The sequence below is a fragment of the Callorhinchus milii genome, unplaced genomic scaffold, assembly GCF_018977255.1.
Source record: "Callorhinchus milii isolate IMCB2004 unplaced genomic scaffold, IMCB_Cmil_1.0 Scaffold8, whole genome shotgun sequence".
NCBI lineage: Eukaryota > Metazoa > Chordata > Chondrichthyes > Chimaeriformes > Callorhinchidae > Callorhinchus > Callorhinchus milii.
In genome coordinates, this window is record NW_024704749.1 from 17090486 (window position 1) to 17109059 (window position 18574).

The 18574-nt window shown below is 41.0% G+C and overlaps 1 protein-coding gene across 2 annotated transcripts in view; it reads left to right on the forward strand.

The window, feature by feature from the left end:
- The window catches only part of col27a1b (collagen, type XXVII, alpha 1b), a 167294-nt gene that overhangs the window by 34942 nt on the left and 113778 nt on the right, over positions 1–18574 (forward strand). For both annotated transcript variants that reach the window (XM_042337353.1, XM_042337354.1), the window contains exons 7-10: positions 828–881; positions 10717–10761; positions 14274–14327; positions 16794–16838. In XM_042337353.1, coding sequence (XP_042193287.1) covers positions 828–881; positions 10717–10761; positions 14274–14327; positions 16794–16838 — 198 coding nt within the window. The remainder of the gene's footprint in view (positions 1–827; positions 882–10716; positions 10762–14273; positions 14328–16793; positions 16839–18574) is intronic.

The following is an 18574-nucleotide window of genomic DNA, read 5'->3' on the forward strand; positions in this document are numbered from 1 at the left end:
CCCCATTTGAGGATTTTCAATTCATCCAGTCCAGGCTGGAGTTTTGCTGCGCGCGCTGTTGGAGATGCTGTCCTTTATTTAAACCAAGATCCTTTTCAGCCTGTTCCGTTGTTAAAATGTTAAAGATCCCATGGCACTGTTCAAAAAGAGAACGGGTTTCTTCCCCAGAGTCCCAGCCAACAAACCCTGGATAAAAATAGGTCATTGGCATGGCTGTTTGTGGTGTATTGCTTTGTACAAATTGGCTACTGTATTCGCCCACACCATATATAGTGACTACTCTATCTAGAGTGAATCCTGTGAAGCGCTTTGAGACTCCTCCCCGATGTGAAAGGTCCTCTACCAAATTCAATGATTATTATTATTATGTTTTTAATGCCATTTCCCACATTTTCTCCTGATATCAAGGAATTCATACCAAAACAATCCCTCCACCCTTGTGGAGATTTCCATCATTGTGCTTTGTCAGTGATCGTTATTAGCGTAGTAAAGTTAACGGTGCTTTAATTCCACGAATATCGGTGCTTGTGTAAGTAGCTGATGTTGCACATTCATCGCCTGTGCCTTTAGAACCTTTGTTATTCCTTCAACTGATGCTTAGTCACTAACAATCTATTTCTAAAACCAGTGCAATCACTGATACAAATATTACTTATCTACAAAGTGTGATTGGATTACGTAAATTGTACTGGAAATTGTATGCTGGGTAGAATACGCCCGTGTCCTAAATGTTTTCGAGATGCAGATTTTGTTCGTGCCAGCGCTTTGGGACGTCCTCCTGACGTGAAAGGCGCTCTACAAATGTAATTTGTTGTTGTTGTTTGCAGGGTGATCGAGGCCATCCTGGTGCTCTAGGACTTCCAGGGCTGTCGGGTCGAAAGGTAGGCAATGCAGATTGCTTGTCGCCCACTGTCAACATCAGACTTTTGTTGGATCTATTTTGTTTACTTTGTAGCGCGAGTCGAAATGAACTCAATATTTGCTCCGAGAACTAGGGACGCCAAATTAAAAACAGATAGATACAGTATTTAACGAACCAGCTGCAAAAGATATCATGCAAACTTTAATTTATCACATTAGTCTGATAAGGATAAGGGTGCTTCAGTTCTACCAATTGGTCCTTGGTAATTACCCTCTAGGGGAAAAAAAAACACTTCCTGGTGTCCTTTTCGACTAAACCTCTGCCCTCTTGTTTTACTGTCTTGGTGCATGATAAAGTATTATTCTGGGTTTACTTTTTCAATCCGATTTAAAATCTTATGCACCTCTACAAAGGTGCCCTTTGAGTCGCCTTCTTTCAAGATACGAGCCCCAGCTTGTCACTGCTCAATGTAGCACTCGGCTATATACGATTCAAATCCTGGTCTGTACCGAGTTCGCTTTTGTCGGTGCGGGAAGCAGTTTGTTGTTATAATTGGAGGAGTTATAATTTGTCTCACTGAGGGAAGAAAAATCAGGCAGGCTTCCTGTTGAAAGGTGTGAGAGAGAGAGAGACGAGCCAGAGTGTGGACAGAATTCTGAAGCATTTTGGAGCACTGGAGTACAAATATATAATGCACTAATTGATTCAAAATCATTGCCCCTCGACTCTCAATCTACCACTTTTGGCCAGATATACTTTCTAAAATTGAAATAGAACTTCGCATTGCGCTAACTATCTTCAAAAATAGCCTCATCATCCCTGAGTGAATATTTTCATGAACGCAGTACATGTCCATGTTATGTACTATGCCACACCATTGAGTTGGGTGCGAGCAAGTCCAGGGAAATGTTTCCGAAATGTTAGGATTGAGCAGATGGTGTACATTCCGGCATTTTGCTCAGTGATTCCAAGCTGGAAACTGCATTACAAGTTTCCACGTGTCCGCGTTTTATAAGAAATAGAAATAGCAACTTGTAAATTCCATTTAGACCAGTCAGTTAAAATAAACAGCTCCATCTTTGCGTTCTTGGGGTCCAACGTTACTGGAACAATCCCTTGATTAAAATACCTGCATTGAACTTCGTTCACACCAATTGACCTTCTATATAATGCATAACATGATAGTGCATTGCAAAAATAATCACTTGAATAAATTACCTGGTAATAGCAACTTTTAGACCACAAACCAGATGCTTCATCCTTGAAGTCATGTCATGTGGCTTTGACTACTGAAAATACAACTGGGGTGGCTCTTATTATACATTCTTTGATGCCAAAAATCCACAAAAATAGGAAGATAAATGAGAAATGATTTACCTTGGGCAAAATATAATGATATCACTTTAACAGCGATTTGCTTGCTGACTCATTTTCCTTTCAAAGCTCCTTAGACTTGATGAAAAATACATAAATACTGCTGACAGTATAAGTGCAGCGTAAATAAAGCCAGATATCCCTTCGTGACCAACAGTCCCCCCAAATAAAATTGATCGTTGACTCCACTCCACGCATATTCCAAAGAGTTCCAGTCCTGAGCTCACTGAAATGTTTCAAACTATTGTATTCTGATGAAGCGTGATTACTTTGCAAGGACTTTCAGTAATTAAGTGTTTCCTGTAGATTACCGATGAAACCGTCCTGCACCAAGATAAGTCATCAGAAATTAAACCACAAATGTAGTATAAAGTATCTATTTTGTCAGTGTAGTTGCAATTCCAGAATGGTTTTACACAACCCAAATTGAAGCACTCAAGACGCTAACCCGTCATAAATCAACCCTATAACTGTACATGTAAAATTTGCATTTCATTATCTTTTGAACTCGTATTATTTCCTGGTTTTATCCAGAGAATGGGGCTCACTTGGGTCCCGCTCACGCTGAAAACTATAACACAGACTTTCCATGTGGGAATGGTGACTCATCCATCGGATATCTCACCACTTCCTGACTCTCAGAAGCAACTATTGCCCAAACCACTCGGGGAAACTGTGTGAAAGGAACAAGGAATACCTGAGCCTTAGTAAACAGCGAATATTGGAAGAATTAATCAGTAGATTTCTGCGCATGTTCTCTCTGGTCCCCTTGAGACATCAGTTGTACGAGCTTCGTTCAGCACTGGCTCAGGAAGTTTGATCAGATTAGCCATGATTTTATACAATGGCGAAACAGGCTCGAGGGGCTGAATGGCCTACTCCTGTCTCTATGTTTTTACCATGTCCCAGGCTCTCAGAGAGCAGCCACCACTGGTGAAGAGGGAAGGAACAAAAGCAAAGATAAGAAAGATGTGGAGGGCAGTGGTGATTTAAACCCTCCAATAATTCTTAGGCGTCACTAATAGTTCTCGTCAAAAAGGACAGCTATTATATCAGAGTTTCTGATATAATGTGTTGTTTTGGGTCCATAACAGTCTGGTACAGTGGTAGCACTCTTACCTCTGAGTCAGAAGATTGTGCGTTCAAGCCCCACATCAGGACTTGAACTCACTTGGTCGAAGATGACAGTCCGATGTAGCTCAACTCATTTTTTAAGTGAGTCTGGAGTCCTGGCCTCAACCAACCTTCCTGGTAATCATTCCAGTTGTTAATTATCCTTATGGTGTCTATCCTGAAGTTGCTGTTTATCACTGAGCTCTCTTGGTCTGCTGTCTTGGAGTACCTGAAAGTATTGTTCTTTGCTTGTTTGTTTCAATCCTATTTAGAATTTTATAAACTTCTTTAAAGTGTATAATAATAAATAATCATTGCATTTGATGTAGCGCCTTATCACGTCTTCCAGACGTCTCAAAGCGCTTCACAGAATATACTGTAAAGTGAATTGACTTGTATTCTGTGGGGGAAACACGGCAGCCAATTGCGCACAGCGGAATAGAAGCATCTCTTTTCAAGCGCGAGCTAATGTAATTGTTGCCCTCTAATACTGGGCATTATTTTCATTAATCTCAACATAGTTTCCATCGAGGAGCTCATAAATTATACTTTTATTGTTTAAAGATTGATTGTTGTTATGACTAATGTTGCAGACAAAGATAATGTCTTTATGCTAACAATACAGAAGCATTGTCAAATCATTCAAAATGACTGTTTTATTGCTCCTGTGAAATTGCTTACATTTTTGAGTTATGGTTCAACTCTCGCCAGCAGGCACTTGGTTCTCCACAAGCTGCTGAGATTATACTACTCAGTAGTCCCCTCCCTCCCTGTGTGTTGTCTGTGGTAGCTAGAGGGTCAAACTATAAAAATATTACACTGTAAAAACATTGTAATATTATGCTCAACACAAAAGGAAATTCAGACCCAAGCTCTGGGACTTTGAGTCCTACGCCAATTATAATACAGATGGATGACATTCAGCATTCTGCATCTTGCAAGATAGACTTTTCAACCAACATATATTTGTTTCCAAGTCTGGTAGAGAACATGCACTGCATGTCGAGACTACTTTGGATAAAATTATAGTTTGCCTTATTTTAAATTACAGGACCGCAGATACTGAAATGTTGTAAACTGGTTAGAGTTCCACTTTGTGCATTCTCTCGTTGCTTTACATCATTAGTTTAATATCACAGCATGTAAAATATCTCCAGCAAATCAAAAATTGGGAACATAGTTTATTTGGTGGATTATAAGACAGGACACTGGGAGAAATTCCCTTCCCTTTGAGAGTTTTTTTTTAAAAAAAACCTTTGTGATGTTAGGTAACAACATTTTCATTCCCCAAGATCAAAAGGACTCAATGAGGCTTTCATCTCAATTTACTTGGGAGGTTTATTTTAAAAGCGTAATCATGCAAATTACATGAGGTTCCACTTCTAAACCATCAGCACTTGTTCTAGGAGTTAAGCTTGGTGAGGTTTTATGTTGCCAGCATGAGATTCACTTCGTACAATACTAGCCCGTAGAATACCATACACTTGCCTTTTAAAGTGCTGAAAGGTCCCCACATGGTAGTATAGTACCACTGCCATCTCATTATTAAACCTGTATCAATCGGCAGGTGTGAGCGAGATTCTGTCCTGTTTTATCTTGAGGCTTGATTCTGCGATTTTTGGATCGTTGGAAAATATACAGTCAATTCCCTCTACAGTATATACTGTGTAGCGCTTTGAGACGTCTCGAAGATAGGATAAGGCGCTATATCAAATGCAAGGATTGTTATATTTGATTTGTGGCCTAATGTAGCAGCCCAATTGCCCACAGAAGTGTCTCGCAGATAGCCATGATACAAAAAAACACACAGTTTTATTTGGTAGATTGTTGGCCAGGATAGCCGGGGAAACTCCCTTCTCTCGAGTAGAACTTTTACATTGCTGGGCAGCTCTGCAGCTGTAAAATTAGTTTTGTTTTTATACACGCTGCGAGTGTGTGTACAACAGACACACAATCCACGTTTTTAGTGGGGAAAGATTTATATACCAAGGGCGACACTTTGCCCGGGTGTGTGTGCTGAGGGAGGAAGCGGTGGCCAGAAGAAGGGAAGAGATTGTTGGCCTGGTACTATACTCGGAGAGGCAAAGAGAAAAAATGATTTGGCGTCTGTTACCAGTTTGCATTGGCATGTGCTTGTTGGCACTGAAATGAAAACCCCTGCTCCTGGTTTTGGTCTCACCTAAGTTGGCACTGGTTCATAATACATAAGTGAGTACTGTGTAAGACATCATATTCTAAAGAAATCAGATCTCTTCTTGAATTTAATCTCGGTTTGCCACTCTCTTGATTCATCTTGAAACTTCACATCCATAATTACTGGATACAAAATGCTCTGTTGCTCACAGGACTAAAGAATGTCCATCTGCCCAACGGGGAAGTTGTTTGAAACAATATTTAAAAGAGCCCGACTCAAGTCGATATCGCTGATGTTTGAAGTTTATACACAGCTGGATTTTTACGGGCAATCTTTTTTGAAAACACAAACCACTAGATCCGAGTGCAGATTTCTTAACGCAATTAGAGACTGAGAAGAAAGAATATCTTCTTGATGCAGCCTTCCAAAATGAGATGCCAGAGCTTAAATCGTTCAATATGCAAAACTGAGAAATCCTCTGGCTTAGTAAAAGAAAGACCAAAGGAAATCTAAATAAGACTTGGAAACCAAACTGTCGCTCTGAATGCAGAGCTCACAAGTGAACATATTTTCAAGCAGCTCAATTTGTGAGAAATATGTCACAAAAGAACTAGTTATTCAATCGTGGCATTTGAAAAATAAATCTAGATGTGTTTATTGCTGCATTTCTATTTATACATGGACTGCCAATGCACTGTGTAAATAGAGACCGAAGCAGTGTGAATCCCACTGGAGCTTTAATCCTGAAACTACCAAGATAGTTTCAGAAATGATTTCATATGCATTCGCTGCAGTATAAATGTAAAGAGTGAATATTGCACTTGGCTAGCTGCCCTCATAATCTGCACTCTCTTGGCCTATGAAACTCATGGTTTGACTCTTTAATAACGTTTTTTTTCAAAAAAAAAGCTGACCTTGGTGTTCTGAGCATGTGCCGAGTGCCAGGAGTAAAGCGGATCTGCACCTTGCAGTATGAATGCAAAACCCCACCTGCACATCACCAGATGCAAAGTTTCCGAGGTCCCATTTGAGATGTACTTTATTAACATGAAAGTTGCTGTTGTTATTCCATTTCCAGGATCAGAGCTTTTGGAATATCAAGCTTCGATCCTCAGGATATTAATGACATGGGTATTTGTTTTTCCTATTCATCTCAAATAGCAGTTAAGTCCATGTATATCACTAGTGAATCAATTGTCTGCTTAGAGTTTTCTGGTGGGATGATAGCATCCTCACCACAGTCCAGCAGCTTGGTTTAATCATCTATCATGCGGTCTCAATTGGAGCCAAGCAAGGATATGATATAAGTTGGGTACTGCTATCAGATGTCCTTGGAAGAATCTTCTCGCTAAAGATTGTTCCTTGCTCTTTCGAGAACTCATGCTTTGGGTAGGCAGTTCTTGAAATTATGATGGCATAATTTGCTTGTGTAATTAAGACTATTAATGTTATCTCTCAAATTGCACCCGCTCTGCCGTTGTCTTCACACAAGGATTTAATGGAAGCCCTTTTCTGTTAAAATTATTTTAAATCCTATGAGTGAAACATTTTGTTCAATATTACCTGGCGTGGAGTTTGTGAATGACTGCTGCGGTGGGTGCTATGCGTCGGTCGACAAAACAAACCCTGGATTTAAAAGTTCTGTGAGCAGAAAAATGTTTGTGAAACATGAACAGGGCCAGAGAGTATTGTGCCAGTATTGCATGTGCAGAATGTTGCATCTGCCAAGAAAAGATGATCACTTTTCTGCACAAATAAGATTTCCAGTAGTAGAACGAGATATTTTGGATATTCCGTCATGTTGTTCTTATCAAGTCTAATAGGGTTTGTCAGGCGTTCTGGAGGCGAATGCTCACTTTCTGTAACTACAGATAACTCGTGCATAGAGTCCTTGTGGAGTCCTGTAGCGTATTGGTTAGCTCACTCGCCGCGCAAGCGAGAGGGTCTGGGTTCGATTCCCGAAATGTTGGGCAAGTTTCCTTACTCCACACGCCTCTGTTTACCCAGCAGTAAGTGGGAACTTAGTTGTTAGTTGATTTTTGGGTCCCTTTTCCGGGTGGTAATAATCGCTTCAGTTTCTTTAAAAATACTAATTTGGTTACTCAATCCACGACTGTTTGTGGGGACGCTGCTGTGCGCAATTGGCTGCCGTGTTTCGCCCGCAAAATATACAGTCAATTTGCTTTACAGTATATTCTGTGAAGCGCTTTGAGACGTCTCGAAGACGTAATAAACCACTGCATCAAATGCGAGGATTATTATTATGTTTTAATGAAAATTCCTCCTCTGTCGGGAGCAGAATCGTTTCAGTTAAAAATGTTCCCAGAATATCTGAAGATGTTAGTGTCATTAGCTTCTTTATAGTTCGGGATGGATTGTCAGAACCAGAGCAATACGATTTGCTGGATATGTTTAGTTGTTTCAAAATGATATCCTTTTATGGTGATTCTCCACTGGGAGGAACAGATCTGTATAGACCATGAGTTGGGAAAGTACTTTGTTGAGCTCTATGAGTTAGTTGAGGGCTCAGGGTTTAGGCAACCAGAGAAAAAGGTGCTTTTCTGCTGCCGGAAACAATATTTACATTGCTGCCTAGCATGTCTAACAAATGTTAACGCAAGAATAAGACAAGCTTATTATGAAAAGTTTGAAAGGGCTCCTTTGTATTTGGGTGCTGTTGTTTTACTGCTATTGCAAGTTGCCTCGACCTTTGAAGTCCAGGTCAGAGAAGAGCTTTCGGAGAAAGAATGTGTGCAGTGCCATAGGTTTCCATTAGCTTGAACCTTCATATAAAGTGGTTCACTGAAAACCAGTGTAGCTTCATTGTCGATATGGAAACAGTGGAGATAAGCAAAATACCTATGGACTGCAGTGCTAACCAAAAAAAATTCCATCGAGAGTTAAACTGTCACTTTAGCACCACATTGTGCCCCTCTTTCTCTTTCTCTGACTACCTAAGTCTTTCTTCCTCGAACTCTTTCTCTCACAAACTCTTTCTTTCTGACTCTATTTCTCTCTTTGAGCCTTTTTGACTTTCCAATCTGTGTGTCTGTGGCTCTCTTTCTCGCTCTCTTTCGCTCTCATTTTCTGTTTTGCTCTCTCTTTGAGTCTCTGCCCCCTTCACCCATTACACTGCAGAATGCTAATTAAACACTTACCTTCTCATTGCTGGCTTACAGTTGCATTGAGCGACTAAATCACAGTCTTAGTAACCTTGCATAAATTCAGAGCTGCAAGACACCAGCAAAAACATCCATTTTTTGCTGGTATCTTGCAGCTCTGAATTTATTTCTAACTGGAACCCAGTGTTGTTGAATACATGTAGATTTGTGGTGTTTTATTGTAAACAATAAATATGTCGCTATGAAAAATATGTTGTCAACTCAAAAGCCTGAAGGCATTTTATTTACATTAGTCTTTGACCTTGTGTAATGATGATCATTTGTTGGTGGTCAGACACAGTGACAAGTGTTCAGTGATAGATTTTTGGTAGGTCAGGCTATTAAGGGATATGGGGAGAAAGTGGGAAATTGGAATTGAAAGGATTAGTTGAGGTCCTATCAGCCATGATCTAATTAAATGGCGGAACAGGCTCGAAGGAGTGAATGGCCTACTCCTGTTCCTACGTAGCAAAAAAAACATGTCTATTCCCAGTCATTGGTAGCTCATCATAAAAATTATGTTTCTGTTAATTCCATCAGTATGTTTGCTGTGCACCCAGACACAAGTCCAAATTTGTACATCCAACTCTTTACAGACTTCGAGGCTTTTACATAGTTTTGGGGTCAGCTAGAAGTCTTTGAAACGCCTTTAGAGTTTCGCTCTTCTGAGAAACCAGAGAAGCAGAGTTAAAGAAAAGAATCTTATCCAGAGGGATAAAGTGAGAACACAGGTGTGGTTGGCAGGAATGAAAGAATTAGGACCCCAATGTGTGAATTAGGGCACAGCTGGAATTGACTCAGTTAAAACTACATGGTTTAGCCAGTGTGAGACACTGGTAAGTTTCCTACTGTTTGTCTACTGCCTGTTTGGCTGCAGTGTTATCGTGAATCTTGTGAAATGAAGATCATCCATCCTCTGTCCTAGAGTAATATGGACCAGCGCTTCATAGAGAATTAACCCTAGTACAGTGAGCAGAGTGGTGCTCTGTATACTAATAATATAATCCTTGCACTTGGTAGAGTGTTTTTTACTTCAGAACAACATCTCCAAGCACTTCACAGCATATACTATAAATTGCAATGACTGTGTCTTTGTGGGCGAACTGCAAACAAGAGTGTGTGTAGTGCATTGAACGGTGACTTTACGAGTTGTAGTGCTTTTTTGGCCTGCTGCAATTGCAGCTGAAATGCAGTTCCACCACCTCTGTGACCCCTGCTTCATCGCACCATAGTTTCCACAATTAATTTAAAAATGTTTTAGATGTGTGCCAGCTTCAGAGAATATTAACGATACTACTACAGTGGTTGGAATGGCTTCCTATTGTGTCTTAGATGTTTATGGCCCTCTTGATTGTTCCACTTCGTAAAGTTAAAAACATGTTTCAATTATTCTGGTTTGTATTATTTGAAAACATAGGGAATGTGGCGTTCTACCATAAATATGTATTGAGTGCAACTGTTCAGCTCGCAGGGAGTTCCTGATACTTACCATCTAAGCGAGTGAGGATTCAAACCGACTGACAACATTTGTCGGATGTCATGTAACAAACTAGTGACGTATCCTCCTTGAGGGGGAGGTACGCGAGGTCTCCTTGGAGCTGAACTGGCTCCACAAGGTGACAGGTTTGGCAAAGGAACACTGGGTTTGAGCCAACCCTTTGTGGTGCTCTCAGTAGTGCAGCTCCTGAGCTAATACACAAGGGCACTGCTGATGGAGGCACAGCCAGCCTGGCTCATCAGCCGGACTTGGAGGGGCAGACCCGTCACTGGGAGCAGGGAATTCTCCAACACAGCTCCTGTTAATGACCCTTCAAGCCAAAGCACTAAGGGATAGGACAGCCCTAGCTGGACAAGCAACAGGAAAGCCTGCCAGATGTTGCTATCGATCGCCCCCCCCCCCCCAAATAAATGTTCAGTATTTGTACATTTTGTTTGAGGCCGTGCTATCATAGGTTTGCTGTCGTGTGCATATTTTTAAGTACAAGTCCTTTCAATACGTATCATTTTTCACAAGCGTGTTCATGTTTATCTTGTTTTTTTTCACAGTGGGTATGTTTTTCTCTTTCATTCAGGGACAAAAAGGATATCCTGGACCAATCGGCCATCCTGGAGAACCAGTAAGTTCCCTTTCGTTCACTCTGTTTCCACAATCAAACATTTTACACAGTAATAATCTTTAGCAGTGTTATTGTGCCTTTCAAATCAGGAGGGAGTCTCTAAGAACGTCACGTGATATTACTGTAAAGTGTAATAAGGAATGTGTGTTTGATAGGCGAAAGCAGCATTCAATTTTGCACACAGCAGTGTCCCACAAACAGCCATGAAGTTATGCACCAATTTTAGTTGGCGGATTGTTGGCAAGGACATTCAGAGAAACGCCTTTTACTTTTTGAATAGTGCCATGAGGTCTTTAACGTTCACTTGAACAGGCAGACTGGTGTTGCTTGAACATCTCATCTGAGGAACGGTACCTCCAACATGTAACCACCCCCAACACTGCAGATTCTTTACACTTCTTGTTCTCATTTGGAAGTCACAAGATGACAAGATTGGTGTGGATGAAGAAGGTTCTGTCCCATTTGATCTTCATCCCTCCAGAACCCCAAGCCCACCGTTCTCTCGCTCCCCCGGCCCCCATTACTGCTTTTTAAATAAGTCAAGTCCTGACCCCTATCACCTTTCCCGGCAACCTGTTCCAGTCATTGATTTCCCTCTGCATAAAGAAAAACTTCTGGTATAAAATGTTTCCATTACTCTAAACGCTTCACCACTTTCATTTATTCTCTATAATGTTTATCTCCACACCAGTAGTATTGTCCACGCCAGTATTCACTTAGCTGTGGCGCTCTTATATCTGGTTTGTTGGTGGCTTTTGCCCTCCATGTGCCAGTCATATAAATCCATTACAGTAAGAACTGCTAATGGCTCTAATGAAACCATCGAAAAGCTACTGAAAATCTAAACTTTATTTCAAACCAAACTCTAACCAGTTTAATTAATTTTTCAATGAAAACTTTTTGCAAATATATACGATTTTGCGCTCCCGTGTCTCCTGCCTGTTTTCGGAACTGCCATAGTTCCTATAAACTACACAGACTGCAGCCAACACTGTCCAGCAGGAGCGTTAACATCCTCTCAGCACATCTGAGATTCAGGCAGGAGGTTAGGGGAGAATTTCTGATATAAAAGTGTGAAGGAATAAAATAAAAGATGTTGGAGTAAAGCAATTCGAGAAATAAAAGATAAGAGATGAAAACCAGTGAATCAAAACGTTACATTTAGCGGTTCATTTTCTTTCATCAAAAATATTCTCCCCCCACCATTTTTTTTCGTTGGTTTTCCCGTTGCACACACACACACCTTGAATGCAAGTATTGTTGCATTTTAATTGTTTCCATACTTGTCTTGGTATGTTCTCATTCATGTGTGAATACAGCAACGTCAACAAAGAAATACAGAGGAAAATGTGTGGTGCAATGGAAAAATCTGATAATGTTCGGGGAACACAGCACTGAGTCTTATGGCCCAGTTGTGTTGAGAATGAGCTGAGGGCATTCTTCAATGCCAGCTCTCAGTCCTACTGCTGTACGATTTGCTCTGTTCATATGGAATTGCGATTTCTTCAGCAAGTTTAACTTCAAACCAAGTATCCCCCTCCGATCTCCTCCTCCTCCAATCTGCCTCACAGTCGGCGACGTGTTCTATGGCACGGTTCCACAAGCGATGATCGTGCTTCTATTAATTCCTCAAACAAGTGGACAATCTTTCTTGATGTGTAAGCCCAGAAGCGAGTGGACTGCCAAATCCTAACCAGTCCTCACTTCTTGTCTGCACACAAGCACTTTTACTGAATCAGTGATTGTGGAATAATATTTAGGAACAGCAGCCCTAAGGTGAGGGCCTCCTTAATTGTTAGCATCATTACCAAGAGTACCCATGAATCAGAACATATTTAAACTAGGACCTTCCTGGTCCTGTTGGCTAATTAACCTGGGTAATTAATGTACTACCAACATAGCCATTCTGTGAGCCTTGCACAGTTTTTTTTAAAGTGAATTAGCCTGTGACTATTTAGTCAGTGCTCATTACGTTCTTTAATAGCTAGGGAAAGTCTTTAAGATCAGGAGTAGCGAAGCTAGATTGGAGCTTGTACAGAGGAAGGCTGGGAGTAATTCACCTATAACTTTTGACAACCACTGCCTCCAATGGCAAGCTGCAAGTTATCCCAAATATTTTCAGAATACACTGCAGATTCTAATCGTACCAAGTGGGCTTCTTAAGCCAGAGTAAACACGGAAATCAGTTCATCATTTTCTTTCTTAGAGAAAGGAATGGCATCTAAATACATCATTAGTATATTTTACTGTAATGTACTGTGGAAGGATATGTCCAGCAGGCTGTATTTTGTGTGGACCTTGAGGCATGGGTATTGGTGTGAAGCCCTTGTGGTGGTAGTAGATGTTGATGGTTTGGTTCCTAAAAAGATACTTCCCAAGAAGTTATCGTCTGCATCTGGATCCCCTAGTGATTGTTTCTATGCCGGAGATGCATTGATAGTATCACTGGAGTCGGTAACTAACCAACATTGATACCTGATTGAGTCATGAACTTGCTCAGTCTGTGTCTCTGCAGCAATTGCATTCCCTGGATTCATCTTAACTAGCAAACAGTTATTCCTCTCTCCTGCACAGCAGATGTCACCATGTTTATTCAATTCTCGAATCCCTGTGTGGGCTGGAGCTGTTTTGAATTGTTTGAATCTTAACTTTGAGTCCTTCCGCTTAAACTCACAACGGGTTTTGGTCGATACAAAAGCAGCGCTGCCCTTGTCACTTCAAACATTTAGTTGAAACAAAATTTGGAGTTTGATATATCTACCAAGTGAGTTCACATCAGTGACCACTGATAACTTCCTGTTAGTCTCAATTGCCGAACAACTTTATGACCTGATGCTCAAAGAGAATTTATGCAGTCATTTATATTGACTCTAGTCAAGGGTTACAGTAGGCTAAATTTATTAAGATTGGTTTTTTTTCCAGCCACCCGGGTGTCTGACGCATACATGGAAAATCCAGAGAAATTTGTTGAAATGGAATACGCACTCTCTCCCTGGAGGGATGCATCCTAATTCCGTGGAGTATTAGGGGCAGGTTGGCAAGAGCCAAAGCTGGAGATGTCAGTGTGCTCGTTGGGTTAACTGCTGGCGTCTAACCAGCTAAAATTGCATAGCTTTCCATTGGAAACACTGTCTGGCAATTGTTCCCGCTGGTTGTCCAGCTCGGACCACCCTACCTGTTCGGGCTTTGGTTTGCAGAGTTAACAGGAGCTGTCAGCAGACCCGCTCTGGCTCAGGAAGTGGACTACTGAGAGCAAGCACTGAGGGTTTGCCCTAGTTGATCATTTAACACCCGACAGGTGTGGGTTGTGGTGGACAGGAAAGGAAGGAAGATGTGTTTTTACGCAAGGCTCTATGTAAATGTAAATTGTTGTTGTTGTAGCAGATGATTTCTGAAATGGATTGAAACTTTGAACCCTGGAAACAAAGAAACAAGAAAAGAAAGCAACATTTTGAGTTATTCTTACCTGTTTAGTAAACCTTGTTAGCAACGCTATCTTCTTTGTGTTCCAGGGTGAACGTGGAGTTGGTGGAAGCCGAGGTGCCAAAGGTTATCCTGGCAGGCAGGTGCAGTAAATCTTCTCATGACGTGCAGTTTGATACCGAGAAAACATTTAAGTTTGCAAATATTATTTGGCTGAGATTCTAGTGAACAGGCCAAGAAAGGTACAGTAATGTGGGGCGATTGAACCTGATCCTGACGTAGATTTTATTTAAACCTATTAACGTGGGGAATTTGATAAGCCAACGGTGAGAATACTCGCTGCACAATCCAATTGTTGTGTTATACGGACAAACAACATTCCACCAAGTCAATGTAGTTGTGAAGGAACTGAAACAAACAAGACCTGATTATAACCAGCTTCATGTGTAAGACACTGTCTTCAATCTGTAATTCACAAGGGTTCTCATAGTTTGAATGGATTTAGTTACCAGAGGGTGATCTTCATTTAAAACTGTATGTGTGCAACCACAAAAAAGTAGGAGAGAAAAGCAATGGATTCTTTCAAGCCTTTAGTGACCATTATTTTAATTTTCTTTTTAATTCACTCATAGAGTGACAGTATGGATACAGTATTTGATAGAACTGTGACTGCTTAGTACTTCACTAAAGCAAATGGGAAGCAGATGCCCTTTTGCTGATTTCATATTCAGGGGTGAGAGTCCCCTGTCCCTGACATTAATGAGACAAGTTTGCTTCCTGTCTGTAGCAGCTAAATGTCAGGCTTATGGCGATCTACAGCAGTCCTTACAAGAAGATTACTCTGATAGGTGAAGTGTTTATTTTTTTTAAAATGCTGTGTTATCTTTACATTGAGGTTATTTAGTTTAATCGTATTCAGCTTCGATCAGTCCCTGGCTCAGTGCACTTGAGAACAAAGTGGTTCGTCCTGGGAATGCTCTTTTTAGAGTATTTTTTGTATGCATGAAGCTGGTTAATATAATTAAGTTTTATTTGTTTGAGGAACATCTCGATTGCAGAGACTTGCCGAAAGGTTACTGTCTGTGATAAAGCAAAATAGCTACACATTCACAAAGCATGAGTGGAAGCGTAACCAGTGGATTTTTCGCAAGATCACAATTCGTTTGGATGAGCAAGTGCGTTTGGCCCATCTCATCTCATCCTTCGAGAAAACCCACCTCACTGGCCTCCCGTCACAGCACCGAGCTGTGTTTTATTTTAAAATGAATCTAGCCACTTGGACTCAACCACCCTCACTGGCAACCTGTTCCAGTCATTAATTCTTTGTATGGTTTCAAGGATAAGTCACTGTTTGTAGTCCACATGTCTAGCTACTCGTTACTGCTGGTGTCAAAAGTTCTAGGCAATTCAGTTTCCGAAATTAAGTTGTTCTGTATTACTGCTGCTGTGGGGAAGAACTGCCTGTTACAGACACCCAAGAGAGTAAGTATTTTGTGGTGGGGACTTGTGTGGGAGTAGCTACTTCCTGCTCCACGCTTTTCTTTTTGATTTCAATGGTTTATTTGGACAATCTGATGTTGGTGTCAGAGTCGCCTATTATTGACATGTGTTGGGCTGCAAAAATATGAGCATATTTTGATGTGTTTTGGTGGTGGTAAGGAACACGAAAAGGACGTGCAGAGAAAATGTAAAACAAAGCAGGCAGGATTCCAGATTCAGAATAGTGGCAAAGATGAAGGTGCAATTTTCCAGTCTCTCTTGACATTTAATTCACAGGATTCCCAGTAGGCATGTGATGATGGATAAGTGACAAACATAACAGTTATTTTCGAAAAGAGACACTCCAAACTGATGACGTTTGACATCAGTTGGTGGGGAAAAAAATCGCCTGCATTATTTTGAAGGGTCTGGTGGGAGAAAGAACACCTTCTGCAGGACCTGAAATCTATGTAATTGTTTCCCACGTGAATCATGAATCACGACTACTGGCTATTTTCCTCCCTCTCCAAAATCTTCTGCAATCGTTCAGTTTTGTTTCTTACCCTGGCACCTGGGAGGCAAGACACAAATTGGGAGTCACGGTTGCGGCTACAGATCTATTGAGTCCCCTACCATATTCGTGACCCAAGATCAAGACCATTGCACTGAATAATACTTAATAATATTCATTCAAGAAGCAATTTTCGAGAGACTGGATAGAGAGCAATGGCAAGAAAGCAGAAACATTGGGTGGAAATCAGTCGAAAAGAAATGGGCCTTTTCAGCCAAATGACCTTTTCCTGTCCCTAAAACTGTTCATCTTCCTGTTAACCGCAGGACCTCATTTTGGAGGGGTTAATCAGTGGGGTTCCTAAGTTAGCCAATATGGAATGTAATTGTCATGGCATTGTAACTGTACTGTGTTCATCGCCCAACCAACGGAGATCTGTACAGTGGTGGAAAGGAAGATATAAAGGTGAGAGAGGCAGAGTGTAAAATCCCTTCTATTTTTTTTTGAGATGATAAATAAATGCTTGTATTTTTTTTTTAAAAATCTGTTAAAGCACAAATGCAGCAAGATACTTTCAGTTTCCTTTTTTGAACCAATTGTGTGTGTGTGTATCTTACAGGGTTTACCAGGGCCAGTAGGGAAGCGTGGACCAAAAGGATTTCGGGTAAGTGGTCAGACACTGAATTCAATTCCTGCTTTTTTTTCTTGCACGATATGGTTTGTGTTTACATAGGATCGCGTAGAATGTTACAGGAATGTAAAGAAACAGCCCATTCGGTTCTACTGGTATTTATATGCCAAGTGAGCCTCCATCACTCCTAGTCCCCTCAATTTCCTTCTCCAGAATGTATATTTAATGTGTGACAAAGCTATTTCGGTGATTAAACAGCTCAAAATATTAGCTGGACAAACCTGTTCCTGCGGGATATTTGGGAGCCTAGTAAACAACCTAACCTGGCCCAGTACATAGCTCATAATAATAACAATAATTATAATAATAATCATGCACCGCAGCATAAAAACCCTAGGGTTTCTGATTGGAAATTTACCTCGGCCAAGGAAGGGAGTTTGGTGTTGGCCAGTGCATTATCAGGCAGAACAGTCTTTCTGTGGCAACCCACCCTCCATTTCCTGGCCAGTGGCCTAAGGAATCTAGACTTAATCCATACCATGGTAAAGCATACCTATCAGGCCCACCAAGCCTCAGCCATATTCCACCAACTTGGTGGAATACCCACCCGACGCTGTCTACTTTTGGCAAAGGTTTCGTTCAGGTGTAGAACTCAACTGACAATACAGTGTACACCTATTCGGTTCGCTGTTGATATTGCTGCCTTGTACTGTTTAAATATGATGGACAGTGAATCAGTATTCCTAGGTCCCTTACAGCCTCTCCATCCGAGTTTCTCATGGGAGCTCTCCGAGATGCTACCCTGTGTGAAAGGTGTTATATAAAAGCAAGGTGTCTTTACGTTCTATGTCCAGTACCTTGAGATTATCAAAAAAGACGTACCTTTTGCAAAGCCGTATTGGTTGTCACTTATTAGGGCTACATTCGCACTGTGATCTACAGGCTTTTAATCTGGACAACCCACATACTACCAAACATTATGGTTTGCATTAAAGAAGTCGCAAAACATGAGCTGCCCAGGACCAACCTTTTATTTAGACTGCTCCATATCTTTCGAATGACTACTTTTGAGAGAATGCCGATTGAATGAATGTGCACTCTACTTAAACTGGTGTAAATCAACGTGAGACAGTGTGGCTCAAACCCAATTTTGTGCTGTATTTTTGGGGGCAATTCAGTACAATTTTGGCAAAGAATTACCAAAGGAAGTGCAGTGTAAACTGGGCTGGAGCGAATAGAAATTACCAGCGTATTGCTGGGGGTTCACTGAGTCATTCTTATCGCTATTGAGATCAAGATACTCAGGCGAGTGGAATTTATACAGACTCAGAAAACTGATGATTTCTGTTCACTGTTGTAATTGTTTTCATGTGCTACAGCTGCAGGTTTCCATCGGTGTTATGGATTTGATTCGCTTACCATATTCAAATCTGCAGTCCAAGTACCTCCCACAGCCTAGTCATAAAACATTGGCAACAAAATATATACCTCTGCCCCAAGGCTGAAATATCAACCCTTGCCACACTGAACCATTAGTAGGGTGGATTACTTCAACTGCCACATCTATGAATGCACCAAGTTTCTCCAAAGGGTGTTGATGCTTTTTGCTTAAAACAGAGCATTTGGCAGTGAATTCCACATTCTTACAATCCTCTGGGTAAAGAAGTTGCTCCTAAACTCCCTTTGAGATCTGCTACTGGCAATCACATTTATGGCCTCTTGTTTTGGATTCACAAACAAGTGGAGCCAGGCTATTAACGTCCGCCCTA